This window comes from Thamnophis sirtalis, unplaced genomic scaffold, assembly GCF_051295495.1.
Source record: "Thamnophis sirtalis isolate CommonGarterSnake01/CBP01778 unplaced genomic scaffold, rThaSir2_p1.2 scaffold_6, whole genome shotgun sequence".
NCBI classification, from domain to species: Eukaryota; Metazoa; Chordata; class Lepidosauria; order Squamata; family Natricidae; genus Thamnophis; species Thamnophis sirtalis.
Genome location: NW_028261386.1, coordinates 19,110,508 through 19,135,140, shown reverse-complemented (window position 1 = coordinate 19,135,140; position 24,633 = coordinate 19,110,508). Strand labels below are relative to the sequence as shown.

Here is a 24,633-nt window from a genome sequence, read left to right as displayed (position 1 = left end):
TTTCACAAAAATGGGATGTGGGGGCGGGACTTCGGGAGGCCAAAAATGGCTGTATTCGGTGTATAGGACACACCAACATTTCCATGCTCTTTTAGGGGGGGGGGAGATGTGTCTTATACTCCAAAAAATATGGTAAATTTGTTTCACTATAGAAAAGAAAAATAGAAAGTTGTGCTGCTACTCAGGGATAGAAGACATGCTTTGAATGAATGAGGTTTGGTTCCTAGCATTCCCAAACACTAACCTCAAAGGAAAATGATTCCTTAAAAAACTATACCCTGTTTCCTCGAAAATAAGACCTCCCTGGATAATAAGCCCAATCGGGCTTTTAAGTGCATGCACTAAAATTAGCCCTCCCCCAAAATAAGCCCTTCCCAAAAATATTGCAACACAGTGCAACCACACTCGCTGCCTTCTGCACCTCAAAAATAATAAGACCTCCCCAAAAATAAGGCCAAGCACTTATTTCAGGGGTCAAAAAAAGGACTCTGTGTTATTTTCAGATAAACACGGTATACACAATAAACACAGACAAAAATCTGTTTTGCTCAGTTTCTCATTATATCAACTTAGAGTTACCAACTCCAGCTGAAACTATCCCTTGAGTTCGCCCTACCCTGTAGTCACCCCCTCAATAAATAATTACTGATTGAAACGAATGTAAACATTTAAAAAGAGAAATAGAATCATAGGGTTGGAACTGAGCTTGGAGTCTTCAAGGCCAACCCCCTATTCAAAGTAGGAGTCTTGTGTCTGTGGAGATTCTCGTACCTCCAGGCCATGGTTCAACCAAAGGTGCTTTTTCAAAAGGCAACTGGATTTTGTTTTTCCTTGAAGACGTTTCATTTCCCATTCAAGAAGCGTCTAAGGTGCCTTCCAACTCTTTTATTCTGCACTGCTTCATTCCAGTAAGAAAGTTTCTGTAAATTTGGGGGGGGCTGCTCTTTGTGTGACAATTTTTCTGTGTTTCCCCACCCACCCCCCAGGTTCTGGTGGGAGAACCCTGGTGTGTTCACCCCAGCCCAGCGACAGGCTCTTAGCCAGGCCTCATTGCCACGCATCATCTGTGACAATACCCACATCCGTGAGGTACCTCGGTTCATTTTCCGAGCCAACCAGTATCCACGTAATTTTGTCAACTGCAGCGCCATCCCAAGGCTCAGCCTCTTTCCATGGAAAAAAGGTTCCTAAATAGATCGGTGAAGGTAAGAGGCCATTGGTTTCTGACGCAACTCTGTAATCTTTAAATGTGCATTTATGAACTTTTCCTTGGGGTATCACTTAGCAGTTATAAAACAATATTCTCCAGAAGAGAATGCAAACATGTGTGCATGCATGTGTATGAGTGAGTGGGGTGGGAGAGTAGTTGGGTGTCGCAGAGGATAGGTGCAGTCTTTTCTGAGCCGTCTCCTCCCCACTATAACTATTCCCAGCAAAAGGCAAGTAAGTAGAGCCATATGTGTGCATGCATACACACACACACACACACACACACAATCTGATTTCACACAACTTGCTAAATTATAATAACAACAGCTGTTTCCAAAATATTCTAATATCGAACTGTTGGAAGAAATGTCCATCTAGGTTCAATTCCAAGTGGGGAGACAGACACTGGAAACCTGGAGACTGTTTGGAATGATGGTTTTATGGCGGACAAGACCACATGGTTTGAGGTCCTGGACAATCAAGTACATGGGGGAGAGAGAGAGAGAAATTTATACCTGCTCTTGGGCCCTGTCTCGGAGCTTCCTGTTCCTGTGTAAGAAATATATTCTGATTGGTTGTCAGACTCCCATGGGGCCATGCAGGGCTAACTGTACGTCAGCGATGATGAACCTTTTTTGGTTCGCATGCCATAAGGGGGGAGCGCAGGGGGGTCATGGCAGGCATGCCACACCCATAATGCAATGCGCAACACCCCAGTGCGCATGCACGCATGAGAGGCACTCTCCCCCCATTGTTTGCATGCTTTTTTCGCCCTCCCCAGGCTCCAGAGGCTTTAAAGGTCTCTGAAGGTCATAAAAATGACCCTACGAGCAAACCAGAACTCACTTCCAGTTTGCTCGTAGGGTTGGTTTAAGCCCTCCGGAGGCTACGAGCAAACCGGAAGTCCGTTCCCAAACTTCCGTTTTGCCCATAGGGTTGTTTTTTTTGTGCTCCGGAGCTCCGAAGCTCCTGAAGCCTCTGGAGGGTCTCCGGGGGGGGGAGGCTCTTTTCGCCCTCCCCAAGCTCCTATAAAGCCTCGGGAGCCAGGGGAGGGTGAAAAATGGCTTTAAAAAAGGCTGAACTCAGTTGGCTAGCACGCGCATGCATGCTGGCCAGCTAACAGGGCAACGCCTCACGTGCCCTTACAAATGGCTCCGCGTGCCACCTGTGGTAGGTTCACCATCCCGGTTGTAAGTTGTCTTGAGTCAACCTTGATTGAATCTTGCTGAATGATGTAATGAAGGGGCTTTGGGTAATTCCTATTATAGCGTAATGGCTTTGTCCTGGTTTGGATCTTGAGTGTGGGCTAATCCTATCACCCTGGATCTGAAGGTCTTTTGTAGATGAGATGACCCAGTCTTTTGTCTTGTAGATAGGATGGCCCAGTCTTTCTGGGGCTATTAACAAATGTGGGGGCTGCTTTCCAAGAGCATGTTTCTCCTTTTCTCATCCAGGGAGGTATAATATTCTGCCTTTTTAATATTTCCTAGAACATTTCATTCTTCTAGGAGAGGGAGGGGTGCTAACTTCCTACAAAACAAACAACCCTATTACAACTTAATGTGGTTTCCTGTAACATTCTGAACTGTGAGCCAACCAATCCAAATTAGTCTTGTCTAGCATGATGCACAAATCCAGCTCATACATACGGTACAACATGTGATACTGGAAATCCTCAATGACATGCAAACTTGTCATTCAAGGATTGAAACCTGAGACTCCCTATATACTGTAATATGGACAACTCTGAGCGCATCCGATTCCTTGAGAAGATCCAGGAAAAAATTAAGATTGTTGGACAAACAGGTCCAAAAACAGCCAGGGAAGTGATTGAAGCCTGGGAAATGGGTACTCTGTAGATGGGGAAAGCCTATTCTGTTAGAAGTCGCCTTCTAATGTGTTGTTGGCGTTGACACCAAGTGCAGGTTTGGTGCCCTGCTCCTAAACCAACCTCAAATTCCTTACTGTGCACGATTTTTAAAGGAAACTTACCAACAATTCTATCTTACCTCTTCATCCTCCCTCACTTTGAGATCATCTTCTCCAGAGTTTTTTCAGTTTATCTAATTAAAGCACCATCGTCATTTTGCTCTGCAAGCAGCAATTCAGTTTTGCCAGCTCCTATTTAATTTGATGAAACAGAATAATTTTCAACATTTCCTTTAAAGAAGAAAGAATTTTGGTGAAATACAAGAGATAAGAGTGGGTTGGAAGACATGCCAGAGTAGCTTTTGATCTTACTGAGCTTGGTTGTTTTGTTCCTATAATAGGTTCATAATTATTTTTCTGATTTTTTCTCTCTCTCCTCTATAGAAGAACATCCCAGCAAGTTCTGCCAGTAACCTGGAATTTCTGTTTTTGAGAAAGCGTTCTTTAACCTGCTTTAGCTGTTTCCCCTCGCAGCCATTGCTTATGTTTAATCTTCTGGAGCAACAAGAAAGGAATGCCAAATTATAATATCCACTCTGCAATGTTCAAGATGTCCCCTTTTACAACTCATTAAAGGCAATTAAATTATAAAAGGTTCTCTATTTGGGGAGTGCATGAAATACTATTGTGATTCCCTTCTTGAGACAGAATAGAACAGAATTTGTGGAATGTACAACTTTGTTGTCTACCCCAAGTCAGACAAGGATGCTAGCAGTGGTGAAAAGGAAAAGCTCTGTGCAAAGAGACTGTAACAGAGGTGGGTTGCTCCCGGTTCGGCCCGTATTGGACGAACTGGTAGTGGCAGAGATGGGAGGCTCTGCCCACCCATCCACCCCGCATGCTCAGAAGCGTTACACACCCATATGCACGAGCAAACCGGTAGTAAAAAAAATGGAAACCCACCACTGTACTATAAACCCCCATTAAAAAAATGATTGACATTTCCCCCCAGGAAACTTTAGAATTTACATATAAACATATATTAAAATATTCGCTCATTTCCACATTTCTACAGAAATGTTAGAAGCTTGAATCTGGAGAGAAATGAAGGTGGATGCATACTGATTTTGCCTTAGAGAGCTCTATTTCACAGAAAACCAGAAGAATAAACCAGACAATATTGCGCCACATAAAACAGCAGCCTACAGGCATAATTATCTTTTTATATTTCTGAAATGCAAAAAGTATTGACACAGCTCTTTCGATTCATCCATTTTTATTAATGATGCGATCCTTTCAACATTTTGCTTTAAAAATAATCAGATCTTTCTCCCAGCTATGCCTAAGCAATTATTAGAATACAAAACAATTTTTCGCAACAGACTGTTAATCCATATACATACATTGTATACCAACATCCACACCCAGAGTTTATAAGTGACAGTGCTAAGATGCTCAACTAATGCCAGTTCTTTGTGTACATAACTGTAGAGAAGTATTTAAATCCACCTTCGTGTCTGTAAATTTTTCAGAGCCCCATTATTCTAAAGAGAATGAAAATGTCTACTCCTGATTCAGATTGCTCTTAAAGGTCAAAGTTAACACAATGCAGCTGATCCAAAGTTTTGAGTTTTCATTGTTGGCTAACAAAACAGCTTTGTGGAGCAGGAGCTCAAGATAGTGATTAGAGTACTGGGATGCCCTTTACATGGTGCTACCATTGAAGACTACTCAAAAACAGCTGTTGTTGCAAAATGAAGTAGCCTATTTGTTGGCAGATGAAAGCCACTACTCATGTATAACATCAGTACTGATTCTGCAATGGTTCCCAATAGGTTCTGGCTACAAATCAAAGTGCTAGTTTTGATATGCTCTACATGGGGCAGCCCTTGAAGAGCATTCGGAGACTTCAGCTTGTCCAGAATGCAGCCACGCGAACAATCGTGGGTGCACCTCGGTTCAGCCACGTAACACCTATCCTCCGCGAGCTGCACTGGCTGCCTATTGGTCTTCGGATACGCTTCAAGGCTCTAGTCATCACTTATAAAGCCCTTCATGGTATTGGACCTGGGTACTTGAGAGACCGCCTGCTGCCAAGTACCTCCAATAAACCAATTAGATCCCACAGATTAGGCCTCCTCCGAATTCCATCCGCCGGCCAATGCCGACTGGCAACCACTCGGAGGAGAGCCTTCTCTGTGGCTGCTCCGATCCTCTGGAACGAGCTCCCCGTGGAGATTCAAACCCTCACCACCCTCCAGGCCTTCCGCAAAGCCCTTAAAACCTGGCTGTTCCGACAGGCCTGGGGCTAAAGAGCTTTTGCCCCCCCCCCTCGAATGGTATGGTTGTTGTGTGCTTTTAAATTGTGTATTGTTATGTTCATCTTTTTTATTCCTTATCTGTACCCCTTCCCTTGACTTGGATTGTGAGCCGCCCTGAGTCCCCTTTGGGGAAGAGGGCGGCATATAAATGAAATAAATTCAATTCAATTCAATTCAATTCAATTCAATATGTAGAACCCTATAGGATGAAGCATGTATTTCAAATTGAATCAACTTGTCCAATACAAACTTATTTATGCTGAAGGTTCCTCTCCTGTGGGAAAGTTGATGGGCAACACCATAATAGTGCTCAGTTATGACACCAACTCTCTACAAGAGTCTCCCAACAGGGCATCCTAGGGGGAGGAGGTCAAAAAAGTCAAGAGGACACCTACAACGGTGTGGTCAAAACCTCCCCCTTTTCTTACATATTTTATTTATCTAACTTCCTGCCTTTGTTCCTTTTATAAATAACTCAAGGTGGTGAACATATCCAACACACTTCCTCCTCCTATAACAACACCCTTGTGAAATGAGTTGGGCTGAGAATTTTGCACACTTGATGCATTAAAAAGAATACAGGGCTTTGAATACATGGTTATCCTGACCTTTCCACCCCCCCACCCCTCAATGAATGCTCCCATCTCGAAATACTCAGTACAACTGGTCCAAACTTTTTTCACTTCAGGAAAATGTGGTAGTTGGGGAAGTGAGTCAGGATTCTAACAATAGGCAACACTGTACAAGGAGGCCTCCACTTCATTATGCATTTACTTGTAGAATTTGTTAATTGCACATTTTAATTGATTCCCAGCACCTGGCTTATAGTACTCCACCTAAAATGAACTCTCCTTGACAGTGGAAGCTGGTTAGTACCATTGTTTCATTGTTTTAGAGTATGAGCAAAAGAGGCTACAGTTGCCCAGGTCCAGGTCCTGTCCCAGACTTCCTCTCTCCTCCTTCTGCTCTGATTTCAAGTCTATTCTTTCCAAGCTGACAAATCCAGACTCTTGATTTCACAGCAGGTCACAAAATCTTTTGGATAGCTGTTCATTTTGAAAATGTCTCTGGGCACTTCTTTGATGCGTGTGTTGTCACAAATGAGACGGGAAAGTGAATCACTTCTCAGAGCACGGTGCTGCTCTGGGGTAAAGACTCCGGGATTCTCCCACCAATATCTGCCAAAAATTAAAAGATGAAAAGTTGCAATAGATGAATAATAACGATAAGAATCATAATAGAAATAATAAGAAAATTGACTTGAGGAAGTAAAAATACTACTTTAGTGAGCCAAGAGCCGAAGGGTTAATCATAGAAAACCATTTCTTTTGGTGAGCTTCTCTGGACATTGGTCACAACAGGGAGAAGCAACTAATCATCTTGGCTGATCTTAAAAAGCTAAGCTGGGCTGTACCTGGAAGTATTTCTATGGAAGACCACCAGAAACCCTCAATGTTGATAGGTGTCTATCAAATCTCCAGGGCCTCTGCTATGTCTCCAGAGTCCAGGGCCTGTGCTATGGAGGGCTTTAAAGGTGAAGATCAGCACTGGAATTGCACCTGAAGAACCCCCGGAAGTCCGCTTAGCACATAACGTTGGTGTTAAGATATCCCAAAGTCTAATGCCGATCAGGTCAATCACAACTGTTGCTCAGCCCTCAAGACAGTCCGAAAAACTGAGGGTTGTTATTTATCTATGTCTATATTAGATATGTTTCTACCTCAGTCAAAAGATGCTCAGCAAGTGACAAACCTCATCAACTTTGGCTGCAAAATCCAATAGTACAAGACAATGACCAAAGTAAAATAAATGATAATTAAAACTACCATATCACACGATCACTTAAAAATAAAAAAAACAATTATAGCTATGAAATCAATAGCAACATCTGGATGTGGCATACAGTTTTGTCTTGAGATACAAAGGATTTAAGAAAGGCCCACCTGTCTCCATCTCTGAGATTTTTAAACTGAGTTCCGATGAGACAGGCCATGAGAGGTCCCACTCTCCCATTTGGGACAAAGGGCTCGGCTATGGCTCCAATCCAGATGTCAATATTTTCGGGCGTCCCATAAAGTTTAATGAAATCCTTTGCCAGTTTCCGATTGCGAAGGACTGAAGCAAGCTGGGCTTCGTTGCTGGGAGCAAAGAGGCCACAAAAACGTCTCCAGGCGTTATACCCTGCAAGGAGAAACAAATCTTCATTAAGGACAGGGAAGTTCCCATATTTAAAAAAGAGGTGGGGTTGCATTTGCATATTCACAGCTGCCATCTTGAGTTTTCTCCCCTTGCCCAAGTATCTCCAGTTGCAACTGATCCCACTTGTGTTGCTGGATTTGGTTAAAAGAGGAAACAAATCTGATGTATGTTTTAAGAAGGTAAAGAAAAAGGTGACTTCCCACACAATTATTTCTAGAATGGTGTAGGCTCTGCAAGCAGGTGTTATATAATAGGCATATTTTTAATATCTCTGTTAGGCTGGGGTTCATTTTGGGTCTATGTTAAAAACTAATGAAATCATGCATATCAATAGATCTGGGCAGGGCAGGGTAACAGGAAAGAAAAAAATGGCTATAAAGTGTAGAACAGTCTTCTCCTACTTCAGATATGCTGGGACTGCAATTCCCAGAATTCATCAGTCAGCCCTCTTGGAACTCTGGGAGTTATGATCCCACCAGATCTGGAAGCTATTAGGTTAGAAAGAAGACAAGAATGTGTACATGAATGGGATTACATCTACATGGAGGGAAGTAAGTAGTGGGGTACCCCGAGGTTCTGCTTTAGGCTCAGCACCTTTTCATAAATTATTTAGATGAGGGATCTGGGGTCTTGGATTGCATTTGCTTATCTGGGTGCCGCTGCACACTGCTGGCTCATGTTTAAGTGTTTGTCCACTAAGACTCCAAGATTAACAGAGGGACAAAAATCAAGATCACCCGAAGTATTAGTACCACTTTACAAAGCCTTAGTAAGGCCACACTTAGAATACTGCATTCAGTTTTGGTCACATATTATAAAAAAGGTGTAGAGATTCTGAAAGGAGCAACAAAGATGATTAGGGGACCAGAGGCTAAAACATATGAAGAACAGTTGCAGGAATTGGGTATGTCTAGTTAGTAAAAAAAAAAAAAGGGGGGGGGCGACTAAGGTTGAGATGATAGCCGTGTTCCAATATTTGCCAAAAAGAAGAGAGGGAAGAGGGGTCAATCTATTCTCCAAAACTGGGAAGTCGGGAGGGGGGAAGGGAGGTGGGCTCATAGGGGGGAGGGGGGAGGGGGGAAATATAGTATGTGCCAGATTTTAAAGTAACATGATTGCACTTGTATACTGTTGCTTTTTTTAATTTTAGTATAAAAATAAGAAGCTGAATGTATCGATAGCTAGTAGAAATACACCGAAGCGAGGAGCAGAGGGACAGAAGAGGGAGGGGTAGAGAGGGTGGGAGAGAGGATCGGAAGGAGGGTGAGATGGAAGGGAGGGGGAGAAAGGAGTGACAGAGGGGGAGGGGAAGTAGGAGAGGGGAATGTTGGAGGGGAGAAAGGAAAGTTGGAGGGGGGAGTAAGAAAGGGTGTATGGAGGGTTGAAGTGGTATATTGGTTTTGTATTTTGGGGAGTACAAGGATGGCTGTGTTTATTGCCTAATGTTATATGGCCCCAATCATGCACAGTATATATGTGACTGTAAGAAATGAAAATGAAAAAATGAAAATAAAACATTTGAATACAAAAAATAATAATCTATTCTCCAAAGCACCACAAGGCAAAGCAAGAAACAATGGATGGAAACTAATCAAGAAGAGAACCAACCTAGAACTAGGGATAAATTTCCTAACTATGAAAACAATTAAACAGTTGAATAGCTTGCCTTCCAAATTTGTGAATTTTTGACCTCACTGGAGGTTGTTATTCCAACTCTGCTATTCTGTTAATTTGTACAGCGTTTCTTAAATTGCTATTCCAAGGACAGTGATAAATCTGCTTTTACAATAAGTCACTCTACCTGGCAAACCATGGTCTCGTCCCCTCTGCATATTCAGAGATGATAGATCAAAAGCAATATATTTCACTTGTTCAAAGAGCCGTTCCCGAAGCTCATCAACCATTATCTGGTCCTGCCTCATCAGCTTGGGATAGTCTGCCATGAAGCCACGGACAATGGGATCAATGCCACCTAGAAGAGAAAAGCGAGAGTGGTCTCTGAAAGGAAAGTAACTTGTAACCAAGGCTTCCAAAGCTTCAGCATTTCTTTTAATGAGTAGCTTGCTTTCTACATTTAAATTCAACATATAACTCTCTGGTATATCCATTTGAGGAGAGTCAGTTAGGTGAGTTCTGATTCCATTCTATTGTAGGCACAAAGCCAACTGGGTGGCCTTGGGCTGGTCACTCTCTTTCAACCCTAGGAAGGAGAAAGCAAAAATATTCTTAAAAGTATCTCAAAGAAAAGGATAGAAACTAATACAGCAGTCAACAATGACTTAAAGGAAAGAAAGGAAAGAAAGGAAAGAGGAAAGAAGGAAAGGAGAGGAGGGAGGAGAGGAGAGGGCAGGGCAGAGTGGAAAGAAAGAAAAGGAAAAAAGAAGGAAAGGAAAGGAAAGAAAGAAGGAGAGAGAGAGAGAGAGAGAGAGGAAGAAGGAAGGGAGGGAGGGAGGAAGGGAGGAAGTAAAAAGAGAAATTTGATACAGGATTAAACAGGTTTAAAGCTGCCTTATGATTTATTATTACACTGGCACAATTAAGCTGGTAATGTTTATCCCATGGAAGGTCAAAATATATCCACCTTTGTGTTTAGGCTACAACTTTAATCTTCCCTGTCACTATTGGCCACGGTGGCAGGACTAAACAGGATTAGAACTCAATAACCTGGTCCACATCAAAAGATCATAATCTGTCACCCCCCTGGTGCTAGCGAGCTCCCCAAATCTTTCAGACGCAGAGCCATTCCAGAAGTAGATATTAATTTATCATATGTAACGCAGGGGTGGGTTGCTACCGGCATTACTGCCAGTTCACCAACACTGACTTAGGTAAAACAACATCAAGTCTGAGATTCAGAGGTGCTCGTTCCTGTTCTTCAAAACTGATTGTTTCTAGGAGCATTGGATAGTTCCCAGCCCTCTAGGCTGCGCTTTGAACAGGCTCGGTTTAAGTTCTCAAGAAATGGGCAGGATCTTAGAGAAACCAATCTCAAGAGGGTTAAACCAGAGAATGAACTTACCTTCCTTCACAATCCTCCATGGAGCCAGAAAAGTGAGATGAAGTGGGGTCTTGGAAAAGGGAAGCGAGTTCTGGAATTTCTCATCCAGGCGGGGTACAAAAGGTGGGACAGAACCATGCCCAAATCGGAAGGCCGAGGTGAAAACATTTGAAATGGAGGGGTTCACATTCTTATTGTAGCCCCTGTACGGAGGTAATTTTTTATGGAATTCGTTGCCCAGAAGCAGAGGTAGGTAATCTCTGTATGTGTATATCTGCAATGACACAAGGACAATGTAAGACCCAAAGGCCTCGGCCTGCTTATTTATTTTCTTCATTTACGCCTATCTGATGACTTAATACCAAGAGTATTCTGAGCATTCAGAAAGTCAGGACAAATTATAAACCAATTTAAGAAACAATGTTTTGTCTTTTGAACTGATTCAACATCAACCTTGTGTAATTCTTTTGCTTCTTGGAAATAGTGTAGCCAAATATCCAGTTTTATATCCTGCATGACTCCCAGAAAATCTGGGTAGTTTGCAAATTGTTTAAAATATTAAGCACAAACCACCTAAAACAAAAAGAAGAGTAAAGATGGCATTGTGACAAAATCAAAGGGGAACAAAGGAAAACACCGTTAAAAGGAGGTGTAAAACATTCTCACCAAAGGCCCAGGTGAAGAGCCAGGTCTATAAAACTTTTCAAATACTAGTTGGGGTGGGGGGAATGGGGTTTTTGAAGGGAGCCCCATTGTAGAGGGCAGGCACTGCTGTACAGGAAGCGCCAGCTTATCCAGGTTTTTTAAAAAGTGTGCCCTTTGTTCCCTCCATCCTCTAGAACAGGGGTGTCAAACTCACATCATCACGGCATCGTCGCATGACGTGTCGTGACTTTTTTCCACTTCGCTAAACGGGGTGTGGGCCAGCGGATCTGGCCTGCGGGCCACAAGTTTGACAGCCCTGCTCTAGAAGAGTCACTTTTCTGCCTGCCATCTGGCTTGCAAAATTCCATACAGTTCATACTACTAGTTTTCCTACTTTAACATCTTTAAAACGTGTGTACTACATCCCCTGAAGAAGAGAATATGTAAACACAACAACGGATAGAGTGGATGGAGGAGTAGAAGGAAAGATAGGAGGGAGAGGAGAAAGGAGAGGAATAGGAGAAAGGGAAAGGCAGAGGAAGAATGGGAGGGAATGTAAGAGTAGGAAAGAGGGGAGGAATGGGAAGAAGAGGGGAAGGGTAAAGGGGAGGAAGGGGAAGGAGAGAAGGGAAAGGAGAGAAGGGAAAGGAGAGGAGGAAGGAAGGAGAGAAGAAAGAGAAGAAAGGGGGTAGGAAGGAGGGAGGAAACAGGGAAGCAAGGAGGGAAGGAAGGAGAGAAGAAAGGAGGGAAGGAGGGAGGGAAGGAAGGAGAGAAGGAAGGGGGGAAGGAAGGAGGAAAGGAAGGGGGAAAGGAAGGAGAGAAGGAGAAAAAAAGGAGGGAAGGAAGGAAGGAAGGAAGGAGGGAAGGAAGGAGGGAATATAGGAGAGAAGGAAGGGGGGAAGGAAGGAGGAAAGGAAGGGGGAAAGGAAGGAGAGAAGGAGAAAAGAAAGGAGGGAAGGAAGGAAGGAGGGAAGGAAGGAGGGATAACAATTAAACAATTGTAGTCAAATGGAGGTATAATGATGGTAATATGTATAAATATCTGAGTTAAAATACTTCAGTTAATATGAATTATGCTTGATGACTGTGGAAGAGATGCACGAAAATCTTTTGAAACCAACTGATACACTTTCTACAGTATGTAAAAAAGGAAGATTTTATGTGTTGTGTTTGTTTTGAAAATAAAAAATTTATTAAAAAAACAAAACGTGTGTACTTCAATTCCCAGAATTCCCTAGCCAACATACTAGTCTTGGTCAGCAGACAACTTAGGGGACAAGTCGTGAAGGAAGTAATGCTCAACAGCAATTTGCAGAAACCTGCATCTAACTCAACACTGGTTTTATTTAAATTATTTGTTTCAACATCTGCCCTCAAAATGACGCTATAGGGCCGTGATGGTGAACCTATGGCATGTGGAGCCATATCTGCCGGCACATGAGACATCAGCTCCAGCGTGCATGCGTGTGCCAGCCAGCTGATTTTCAGCCTTCCGGAGGGCTGAGGGAAGCCATTTTCGCCCTCTCTAAGGTTCAGGAAAGCCTCCAGAATCTGGGGGAGCCCAACAGGCCTACCAGTTCAGAAATGATTCATTTCCTGCTTCCGGAGAGTCTTGGGGGGCTGGGGGAGGCTTTGCATTATGGGTGCCAGCACAAGTATGCGCTATCGTGTAATTGCGCTTGCATTTTTGGCACCCAACAACAAAAAGGTTAGCCATCACTGCTATAGGGCACTGCACACCAGAACAACTAGACACAAGGACATGTTTTTCCCCGAATGCCCTTACTCTGCTTAACCACTAATTCCCACAACACTGTCAAATAATTTACTAAGACTGTATTACTATTATTCTTCTCTTCCTTCCTAGTACCTATCTCTTTCCTAGTACCTATCTCTTCCCACTTATGACTATAACCATGTTGCTTGTATCTTTCAATTTATATTGTTTTATGTATTTACTAGTACGATTTGATAGCTTATTAGTAACCTTGATTATCACTAAGTGTTGTATCTTTTTATTCTTGATGAATGTATTTTATTCTCTTTATGTACACTGAGAGCATAGGCACCAAAGACAAATTCCTTCTGTCCAATCACACTTGGCCAATAAAGAATTCTATCTATTTATAAAATCCTCTCCAGGGGATTTACTCAGTCCTACAGATAAGGGGGAGGAAACTCTCTCTCTTACATCACACTGCTTTGTTTTCACCTGGGGGTAAAGAATCAGACCAGGCAATTTCCTCACTCTTGATAGATAGCATCAATCAGCCGCAGGTAAAGCACAAAACGGCCTCTCTTTCCTACTGCAAAGTGGTGATTAGTGGCTCTAGTAAGACAATGCCTCTCCTAAATTATGAGTCAGAGGAATAGGGTAAAACAGAGAACAATGAGAAAAGCACCATTCTGACATCTTGAGATATCAGCATCAAGAAACAGTGGGTGAAATCCTTTAAGGGAAAGTAAACACTTATTTTCAGACACTGGTAGTCTTTATTTCTATCTTGTACTTTGTCCTCTCTGGCCAAATCAATAATAGTATTACCTTAATAAATGAACTGATCTTCTGGCCTTATATTCTATTCTTGGCAATTGAAACCATTGAAAAAGGAATGCCTTTTTAAAAAAATTAAATGGGCAACTATTTAAATATGAGCCAGCAATGTGCAGCAGCTGCCAAAAAAGGCAACACAGTTCTAGGCTGCATAAACACAGGGATAGAATCAAGATGACGTGAAGTGTTAATACCACTTTATAATGCCTTGGTAAGGCCACACTTGGAATACGGCATCTAGTTTTGGTCGCTACGATGTAAAAAAGATTTTGAGATGCTACAAAGAGTGCAGAGAAGAGCAACAAAGATGATTAGAGGACTGGAGGCTAAAACATAAGAACGGTTACAGAAATTGGGTATGTCTAGTTTAATGAAAAGAAGGACTAGGGAAGACATGATAACAGTCTTCCAATGTCTCAGGGGTTGCCACAAACAAGAGGGAGACAAACTGGTCTCCAAAGCACCTGAGGGTAGGACAAGAAGCAATGGGTGGAAACTAATCAAGGAGAGAAGCAACTTAGAACTAAGGAGAAATTTCCTGACAGTTAGAACAATTAATCAGTGGAACAGCTTGCCTCCAGAAGTTGTGAATGCTCCAACATTGAAAGTTTTCAGAAGATGTTGGATAATCATTTGTCTGAAGTGGTGTAGGGTTTCCTGCCTAAGCAGGGGGTTGGACTAGAAGACCTCCTAGGTCCCTTCTAACTCTTTATTTCTAAATTAAACTACCATCTATTGCCCAGTGGGATTTGTTTCAGTAAGGTAAAGCATTCAATATATTTACCCTATGTTTTAGAATTCCATATGTTATTTGAGGCGTTATTTATACAGACTAACAAGCCATTTTCTGACATGTGCTAACTTGGACAGCAGAAGAGGTGTGTGTAGGTTGTCCTTAATAGTGGAAAGTTCCCTTTGAATATTAAGAACAAGCCATGCAAGAGAAAAGTTTGAACAAGACTTTTCCCCCCTTTATTCATTTGTTTTCTAACTGAAAAAAAACCCATCTATTTTGGACAGAGTATTCAGTCCTGCAATATCAATAGCAATAGCAATAGTAGTTAGACTTATATGCCGCTTCATAGGGCTTTCAGCCCTCTCTAAGCAGTTTACAGAGTCAGCATATCACCCCCAACAATCCGGGTCCTCATTTTACCCACCTCAGAAGGATGGAAGGCTGAGTCAACCCTGAGCCGGTGAGATTTGAACAGCCGAACTGCTGAACTGCAGTCAGCTGAAGTAGCCTGCAGTGCTGCATTTAACCGTTGTGCCACCTCGGCTCTACTACTACTCTACTCTACTATATCTCTTTGGATACTGATGTGTGAACAAAAAGTTATGTAAAAGCAGCAAAAGCTGTGAGATAAACATGAGAACATTCAATACCTGATTGAAAGCACCAATGATCTTCCGTGTTTCTTGATAGAGTCTCTCTCCATCCCAATGGGGATTCCACATCTTCAGTTCCTTGGCTATCCGGTTATGCTCCCGAAGAAAGAGAGTTTGCATAGCTATCAGTCCCAGGTTTTCATTGGCCCTTCCATCTCCTGCAAAGTTAAACCATGACATGTTCTGTTTGGTTTTAGCAATTGAAGCAAACAATCTAAAATAAATAATCTAAACATTTCAGAAAGGAAGCTGGAAAATGTTCACTTTCAGGATTACTCTCTGCAATCTAGAGGTTATGTGGATTTTTGCAGCCTAAATCTGGTACCCCTAAGTAAAGGACTTTGGCTGGATGGAACATGTTGAATGTTGGTTGTGGAAGGAAGCATCTGTCCCAGGGATGTTCACAGGGAAGGGTATAAAAACTGCGGCCGATAACTGTGCAACTGAAACCTCACTCCTTTTTATGTGCAACTTCCAGAATTTCAAGAAGGCCTTTTCTTGTTCCTCCTAAAGTTGTTGGAGATGTAACCTGGGGGGTCTTCTGATTGCCAGACAGACTCTTATACATCCAAACTCTAATTCCTCTCTGCCTCTTCTTATATCATCAGAGTGTTACTTATTTCAGATGGTAAGAAGGTGTCCAGCTCAGGTCATATCCAGTGGTGGGATCCTGCCGGTTTAACAACCGGTTCGGTGATCGCGTGCTTCGTGCGCGTCAGCAGTTTTAACAAAACTTACCTTCCTCGTTACTTCTGGGGAATAACACAGCTGAGGCGCAGCAATCCACTCTGCCATGCGAATCAGCTGAGAGGGTATAGGTAAGTAAAGCGCAGGGGCGGGAGGGAGGCCAACCTGATCATCGGAGCGAACCAGTTCGCTCCCCAGCTGATCATCGGAGCTACCAGTTCACCCGAACTGGCTGAATCCCACCCCTGATCATATCCCTAGTGTGATTAATTAGCTAGAGACATTAAAGCTGAACTTCTGCATCCCAAAAACACATCTTGGCCATGCTGGGGTATGGATCTTTACCAAAGCAGGATATTGGGGGACAGTATCCATTGTTATGTACTTTGGATATTTCATACCGCCATTCACATATAACTTGCATGCAATGCCCCAGAATGGAATGCACAATATGACTGATTTATTAAGTTTTTAAAATAAAGTTTTATAAAAGTTCTTAAAAATCTGACTCTTCCCCCAGGCCTTGGGTCAGATTGGACAGCGAATCCTGTGGGTTGTTACTTTTTAAAACAAACGGTTCTTCTTTCTCCAAATGCCTAGGTTATTATTTGTACTTGTTAATACAGGTAGTCCTCGACTTATGACTACGACTGAGTCCAAAATTTCTGTGGTTAAGTAAGTCCTTTGTTAAGTGAGTTTTGCCCCATTTTACAACCTTTCTTGCCAGAGTTGTTAAGCGAATCACGGCAGTTGCTAAGTTAGTAACACAGTTGGTAAGTGACTACCCCAATAACTTTGCTTGTCAAAAGTTCACAAAAGGTGATCACATGACCTTGGGACACAGCAAAGGTCATAAGTAGGAACCAGTTGCCATGCATTTGAATTTTGGTCACAAGACCATAGGGATGGTTATAAAGCAGGGGTGTCCATCTTGATTTCACTGAGGGCCACATCAGGGTTGTGTTTGACCTGGGGGGGGGCAGGTGGGTGTGGCCAGGATGGGCATGGTCAGCATGACATCACTTGTGTCAGTGGTGCCTATGGTGGCCCAAATGTTCTGCCAGTGAAAACGGAGCTCAAGTGGGCCTCACACACAGCCCTCCCAAGCTCCAAATTTGCTGGCAGAGGCACTCCGGGCCAGTCCTTTGCTGTTTTCGCAGTGGCCCCACAGGCCGGATCCAGACCTCGGCCCTTGAGTTTGACACCCCTGCAATAAAGGTTATAATTGTGAAAAATGGTCATAAATCACTTTTTCCAGTGCCATTGTAACTTTGAACAGTCACTAAATGAGCTGATGTAAGTTGAGGACTGCCTGTAATATTCTTATTACTGAACCTCTCACAGAGTCACTTTGATGCTGGGTGGTCTTATAAATTGCATACATCAATTAAGCAAATAAATACCTGCTTGAAAACATGGGATTTTGGCAGTTTTATTTGTATGAAGGCAGATGCTATTGGAGTTGTTCTCAAAAGGCATAAGGGCCAGTCCGGCATCGCTGAAGTTCTGATTGATTGCCATGAGACCAAGTGAGTTGGTTTGGTCCCTCAAAGTCCTTGCTAGAGGTTCTTGACTCCCATACACAGCACTGGCATCCACGAATGAGGTGATTGAATTGAGCTGCTCGCGAACAAATGTTGTGGGGTTGCACACCGCAGCTGTCCTAATGAATGGCAGGCAGATGCCTGGAGTCGTAATCCGTGGATCTCCAGGGGGGATCTGTATAAAAAGATCACTAAGTCAGGTTTCTGATCCCAGCCTAATCAGCATCTTTTTGAAAGAATTTTATTAACCTTCAGAGGTGGGTTCCTACCGGTTCGACCCAGTTTGGCCGAGTAGGTAGTAACTCGGCCGCCCATGGACCCGAACCGGTTCTATTGTCGGCGGCGCCATCTTGATTTTTTGTTCTGCGCATGCACAGAACAATCTTCATTGCAGAAATGGGATCCCCCCCCCTTTTCTAACATTCTGCACATGTGCGCCAAACCGGCAGTAATGCTTGTAACAACCCACCCCTGTTAATGTTATCATAATTTTAAATGAAAACGAAAATAAAGATGATAGGAAAAGGGGACAGAGAGAGAAAGGGGGAAGAAAGGTGTAGGTACGGGGGGAAAGTAGAAAAAGCATTGACTTCCAATTTTTTTTCACCCGTCCCCTTTGTCCCAGGACAGGGTGATCCTAAACAAGGCCTATGTGGAAACAATAAGGGCAGAGACATAACAGTGTTTTGCTGCTCTTACCGCTATGAGGTAGGTCTTAGTAGCAACTCTAAGTTGTGTACAGAATACAATAACAGCCTTACCAATTTACAATACAATACAATAGCAGAGTTGGAAGGGACCTTGGAGGTCTTCTAGTCCAACCCACTGCCTAGGCAGGAAACCCTATACCGTTTCAGACAAATGGCTATCCAACATCTTCTTAAAGGCTTCCAGTGTTGGGGCATTCACAACTTCTGGAGGCAAGTTGTTCCACTGATTAATTGTTCTAACTGTCAGGAAATTTCTCCTCAGTTCTAAGTTGTTTCTCTCCTTGATTAGTTTCCACCCATTGCTTGTTGTTATGTCCTCAAGTGCCTTGGGGAATAGTTTGACTCCCTCTTCTTTAACCCTAACCCTAACCCCTGAGATATTGAAGCACTACTATCATGTCTCCCCTAGTCCTTCTTTCTATTAAACTAGACATACCCAGTTCCTGCAACCATTCTTCATATGTTTTAGCTTCCAGTCCCGTAATCATCTTTGTTGCTCTTCTCTTTCTAGAGTCTCCACATCTTTTCTACATCGTGGAGACCAAAACTGAATGCAGTATTCCAAGTGTGGCCTTACCAAGGCATTATAAAGTGATATTAACCCTTCACGTGATCTTGATTCTGTCAATTTAAAACATTATACCTGAACTCTTAATAAAATAAAAATTAAATAAATAATTCATTGTTTTTATTTTAAGAGTTCGGGCACAGGGCTTTAAATTGGTAAAGTGAAAAGATTGAGGTTTAATTAATTAATTCATTCATTGGAAAGATAACAAAAATCTCAAAGGAACAGTTTTGATGGACGACTAGGTCTTTTTCTGTTGCCCGTTTTCTATGTTTCTATATTTTTCAGGTTCCGGCATTTAAAAATAAACATGCTTTTAAAGACTTTGATTTTTCAGTTGATTTTTAATACCATTAGTGGTGTTTTTTAAAGTGGTTTTTAATTTTTTTTAAATCTCATGAGATTTCAAGTCTAATAAGACGCTGGTAGGTCGGTGAAAAAAGCTTGCATTTCACACCTTGCAAATTTAATTTTTCAGTATAGTTTGTCAATCAACTTATTTGATTCACTTATAGTCAATGAACTACGTGGGTCCAGTAAATAAGATAATTGGCTAAAGAAGTAAAATGTGTTGTGTAAGCCCAGTTTCATCAGAAATCTATGTATGTATGTATGTATGTATGTATGTATGTATGTATGTATGTATCTATCTATCTATCTATCTATCTATCTATCTATCTATCTATCTATCTATCTATCTATCTATCTATCCAAGGTGGCGCAGTGGTTAAATGCAGCACTGCAGGCTACTGCTAGATCAGCAGTTCAGCGGTTCAAATCTCACTGGCTCAGGGTTGACTCAGCCTTCCATCCTTCCGAGGTGGGTAAAATGAGGACCCAGATTGTTGGGGGCAATATGCTGACTCTCTGTAAACCGCTTAGAGAGGGCTGAAAGCCCTATGAAGCGGTATATAAGTCTACTGCTATTGCTATCTATCTATCTATCTATCTATCTATCTATCTATCTATCTATCTATCTATCATCTATCTATCTATCTATCTATCTATCATCTATCTATCATCTACCTATCATCTATCTATCATCTATCTATCATCTATCTATCATCTATCTATCTATCTATCTATCTATCTATCTATCTATCTATCTATCTATCTATCTATCTATCTATCTATCTATCTCTATCATCACATTTATATAGCCACACATCACTCTGGGCTATGTACAACAATCAAGAAAAATTATATATATCCCCCCCCCCCAGAGCAGAGTTTTCATTACCTTAATTGGAAAGGAAGGAGGTGCATAATTGCAACAATTTTCACAATTGTCATTACTGATGCTGTTAGGACCTAAGTCCAAGTCATGGTCAAGCCATTGCCCAAAATGCATGAATGCAAGAGAGCGTTGCCTGTCAGGAGTCACGTTCTCATTGGAAGTTGCGATGATCTCATTAGACACTCTCCGTACCTGCAAGGAAACACCCAAAGAGGATCAGATAAGCAATTCTATTCTGCCTGAAATCCCTTGGTTTCCTAAGTTTTCTTTCCTTGGAGTCCAAGTCCTACAAAGGGAATTAAAACTGCAGTATTATTCATATTTATTTATAAAATTTACTGGCTGCCCATCTTACCATAGGGCAGTGTTTCCCAAACTTGGCAACTTGAAGATGTCCGGACTTCAACTCCCAGAATTCCCCAGCCAGCAAATGCAAAATGCCTCATTTGACTCTAATGGCAGGTCACACAAACGCAAACACGCGTGGACGCATACACATACGAAAGCGAAACAATTCTTTACTTATTCATTTATTTTTTAAGAAGCAGCTTCAAGTCGCAGGAGGCCTTTGTTCTTGAACCAACTTCAGAGAATGCTCTTCTGTGGCCTCTGCGGCCTCTGATAACAATACAAAAGCACCCTCCATTCTCGTGTGGCTTCTGCAGCCTTCAAAATCACTCAAAAATGGGGCATGCTTTTGAGAATAATTGTCGAGTGTCAGTGAATGCTGGCATGTCACCCAAAACATCGTAGTGGTTTGTCACCTTTGACACCCATGTCATAGATTTGCCATCACTGATCTAACCTCAGCACAAACATGCCACAACAACCTCTTTTTTCTGTTGTGTCCTTGTAAAGTTCTCCCCAATCCATCCTCTAAGGTACTGTCTTTCAAACTTGGCAACTTAAAGGCATGTGGACTTCAACTCCCAGAATTCCCCAGCCAGCATGCTAGCCTAGGGAATTCCGAGAGCTGAAGTCCACACATCTTCAAACCAAAGATTGAGGAATTCTATTCTATGGTAAACAACACACAACGGCAACGGGGCGGGGGGGGGGGGGTTATGATCGAATCCACTTCATAACCATATTATTGGTGGTAAAGTCAGGTGATTTGGAGAGGGGCGAGAAGATGAACTGGGCCAGTTGCTGTTGGCCACTTTAGACTGGTATAGGTATTGCTCTACAAGGGTCAGCTCATCCTATGCTAAAGCCCGCAATGGTTTCTGTTAGATATTCCCCACCCCCCGCTGACAGGCTGCAAGAGGTTTCCACCAAGGTCCTCTGTTCCAGAGGGAACAGAGATTGAATCTCATTGGCTAAGAGGTCTGACAGATCCCTTTAAAAGGGGATGCTGCTCGACCATTCCTCAGCCGGATGTTTACTTGACTTGCAATAAAGAGCTGTTGTTTACTAAAGCCTTTTGTGCCTCCTTTACCCGATCTAACCTTTTCACCAATGTCCCCTGATAATTCTCCAACTATAGGCTCGACCCAAACAGGTAGTTGACTTCCCATCACTTACCAGAGGGAGAGTATGTCCATGATAAAGTTGCCCGGCAATTAGTCCTCTTGGAAGGGATTTGCCATCTTCATATTCTGCTGGAAGCCAGCGTACATAGGCATGATTGGCTACTCCAAAATGTGGGTTCTCCCTAGAATGGGAAAATAATGTCACGCATGGGAGGTCTTCTGAGGAGGTCTCCATCACTGAATCAAATATGCTGGAACAATAATCTCTATACAAAAATGACCTCCTTTCTCTCCCTATCTGGTGGACAGGTTTTGTTCTCCCCTGAATGTTGAACAAAATGAAACCCCTGTGCAGGGGTGGGCTTCAAAAATTGCAGCAACGGGTTCGCAGCCGCGAAGCTGGGAGGTGTAGCCATGGTAGGCATGGCCTCGTTGGCCTCTTGCATCATGGCGGAGGGGTCATTTTTGCCTTCCCCAGGCTCCAGAGGCTTTCCTTGAGCCTCTGAGAGGGTGAAAACTACTTCCCTCCATTCCGGAGGATCTCCGGAGGCTGGAAACGGTTCCGGTAGGCCCATTTTCCTCCCTCTCGGAGCCTCTACACAGACCCTGCACTTACCTGACATGATGAACGGGCCACATCCTGGGAGGGACGAGGGGGGGGCAGGAGGGGGGCGTGCTCAGCCAGGGATGGCATTCAGGGGTTCGCTGAACTGGGCAGAATCTTAGCTAAATGATTGCCCGAACCTGTGCCTGAACCCCCAGCAGCCCACTCCTGTCCCTGTGTAAATATCCGTTTTGAGAAACTACAACTGATTAAATGCGCTATTTGAAAGCTTGCTTTAAAACTTCCCCCTTAAGAATTGAAATGAAGCTTAAAACTTAAAATGATATGGGCTAGAAATAAATAGAGCTTCTGATACGGATTGCCATGAACACCAATGACCCAGTGGTGCCTGCCATTTTTAAAAGAGGAAATTAAAAGGAGCCTGGAGGCTAAAAAACAGGAAGAACAGGAATTGGGTATGTCTAATCTAGTGAAAATAAATACTAGGGACGACATGTTTGAGGGGCTGCCAGAAAAAGAAGAGGGAGTCAACCTATTCGCCAAAGCACCAGAAGGCAAAATAAGAAGCAATGGATGGAAACTAATCAAGGAGAGACGCAATCTGGAACTAAGGAGAAATTCCCTGACAGTGAGAACAATAAACCAGTGGAACTGGAGGCTTTTAAAAAGAGACTGGACAGTCATTTGACTCAAGTGGCACAGGGTTTCCTGTTTGAACACTGAGTTGGACTAGAAGACCTTCAAAGTCCCTTCCAACTCTGTTATTCTGTCTGCTAAAATTATTATTTTTTCTCATAGAACCTGTTTATTTTTTAGATGAATAGCTCAGCATACAAAGATGCTTTACAGCCAATCAGACCAGATTTCCACCTAAGTGGTATTGGACGAAATGTCCATCTGAGTTCACTTCCAAGTGGGGAGAAAGACACTGGAAACATGGTGGCTGCTTGGAAAGATGGTTTTAATGGTGGACATGATCCAGGGGTGGGTTTCTCGCCCCGTTCCAACCGGATCGGTTGGAACGAGGCCGGCGGCGTCCTCACGCACGCACGCGGCACGCGCGTGCACACACGCGGCGCGCGCATGCGTACTAGCGTCTGCGCGATGCTCCAGCTGCTCCTGGAGGATCGCGCAGGCGTTCTAAGAGCCAAGGTGGCGCAGTGGTTAAATGCAGCACTGCAGGCTACTGCTAGATCAGCAGGTCAGCAGGTTCAAATCTCACCGGCTCAGGGTTGACTCAGCCTTCCATCCTTCCGAGGTGGGTAAAATGAGGACCCAGATTGTTGGGGGCAATATGCTGACTCTCTGTAAACCGCTTAGAGAGGCCTGAAAGGCCTATGAAGCGGTATATAAGTCTACTGCTATTGTTCTGCGCATGCGTGGAAAGCGCAAAATTCAAAAAAACCGGGTAAAGATCGGGCGCGGGTGTGTGGGGGCTTCGCCGTTCCCGGAAGTTACTTACTTCCGGGTTCGGCGACCAACTGGATCGCAGGGACCGGTGCGAACCGGTCGAAACCCAGCCCTGACGTGATCACATGCCTTGAAGATGTTGGGTGAAGAAAAAAAAGGGGGAGAGATGCTGAGAATGCCTGCGTTTTATACCCTTTCTGGGCTTTTGAAATCGAACTTGTATTCTGATTGGTTGCCAGACTCCCATGGGGCCATGCAAGGGCAACTCTGTAGGCTGTCCGAGTCCCAGGCTTGGTTGAGCTTTGCTGGGTGATGTGATCTTCCCAGGTACCATGAGTAGAGGGCTAATCCTATCTTTGTTGGATCTTGGGTGAGGGCATATGCCTATGAATAGAGCTAGCTATCTCTTTATCTCTTAAGTGCAGGATATCTGCTGTGGGCTATTGAGGATGGTGGGGGCTATTAAGAGTGAGTCTGTTTCCTGCCTAAAAACATGTTTCTCCATTTCTCATCCAGGGAAATATAATATTCTGCCTTTTTAATATAGAATATTTCATTTTCCTAGGAGAGGATGGGTGCTAACTTCCTACAGTGGATAACTCAACTAGAGGTAAAGAAGGGAGAAATGAATGTTTTGCACCTTGAAGGTGCTCAGGATTCTCACTGTACCCGTCAAAATCCTTCCAATCAGCTTTCCCGCATTTTAGAGGGCTTTTCAAGTTGCAGAAGAGATGCCTTAAAAGGCTCCGGACACCAGTTTTGCTCCTTCAACATCTCTAATGCTTTGCAGAGGAAGTAAGCCTAAACTTTTCACCTCTAACAATTCTGATTCCACAGAATCACCATATCCTAAAGAGATAAGCCTTAAGAAGCAGGAGTTGCATACCGATTGTTGCATTCACCAGTGATGGTCCGGTAAGGACTTTTCAGTGGACAATAGATTGGCCGCGTCACATAATTGCAACCAGTTGATTTGAAGAGTACCTCTTTCTGCTGTCTGTTTAATACATCTAAACAGGAAAAGAAATCCATTAGCAATCAAGGAATTGATGTAATATTAATTAACGTTAATTTAATTGCTAATTATCAATATAGGTAGTCCTTGATTTACAACTACAATTGGGACTAGAATTTCCATTGCTAAGCCAAGGTGGTTGTTGAATAAGTCATATCCAGTTTTATTGCCTTTTTTGCACAGTTGTGAATCACTGTAGATGTGAAGTGAATTATGTAGGTGTTAAGCAAATCCAGCTTAT

The 24,633-nt window shown here is 43.0% G+C and overlaps 2 protein-coding genes across 2 annotated transcripts in view; one reads left to right on the top strand and one right to left on the bottom strand.

The window, feature by feature from the left end:
* Nucleotides 1–4,326, top strand: part of LOC106549249 (myeloperoxidase) — a 30,953-nt gene extending 26,627 nt beyond the window's left edge. The window contains exons 13-14 of the mRNA XM_087717313.1: nucleotides 987–1,205; nucleotides 3,523–4,326. Coding sequence (XP_087573439.1) covers nucleotides 987–1,191 — 205 coding nt within the window. The 3' untranslated portion in view covers nucleotides 1,192–1,205; nucleotides 3,523–4,326. The remainder of the gene's footprint in view (nucleotides 1–986; nucleotides 1,206–3,522) is intronic.
* An 11-nt stretch (nucleotides 4,327–4,337) lies between these two features.
* LOC106553876 (myeloperoxidase) overlaps nucleotides 4,338–24,633 on the bottom strand; it is a 32,357-nt gene continuing 12,061 nt past the window's right edge. Inside the window, exons 5-13 of the mRNA XM_087717311.1 lie at nucleotides 24,264–24,387; nucleotides 21,455–21,584; nucleotides 19,934–20,122; nucleotides 17,275–17,590; nucleotides 15,182–15,342; nucleotides 10,618–10,870; nucleotides 9,400–9,570; nucleotides 7,343–7,580; nucleotides 4,338–6,577 (exon numbers count right to left, since the gene is read on the bottom strand). Of these exons, the coding sequence (XP_087573437.1) occupies nucleotides 6,379–6,577; nucleotides 7,343–7,580; nucleotides 9,400–9,570; nucleotides 10,618–10,870; nucleotides 15,182–15,342; nucleotides 17,275–17,590; nucleotides 19,934–20,122; nucleotides 21,455–21,584; nucleotides 24,264–24,387 (1,781 nt within the window). The 3' untranslated portion in view covers nucleotides 4,338–6,378. The remainder of the gene's footprint in view (nucleotides 6,578–7,342; nucleotides 7,581–9,399; nucleotides 9,571–10,617; nucleotides 10,871–15,181; nucleotides 15,343–17,274; nucleotides 17,591–19,933; nucleotides 20,123–21,454; nucleotides 21,585–24,263; nucleotides 24,388–24,633) is intronic.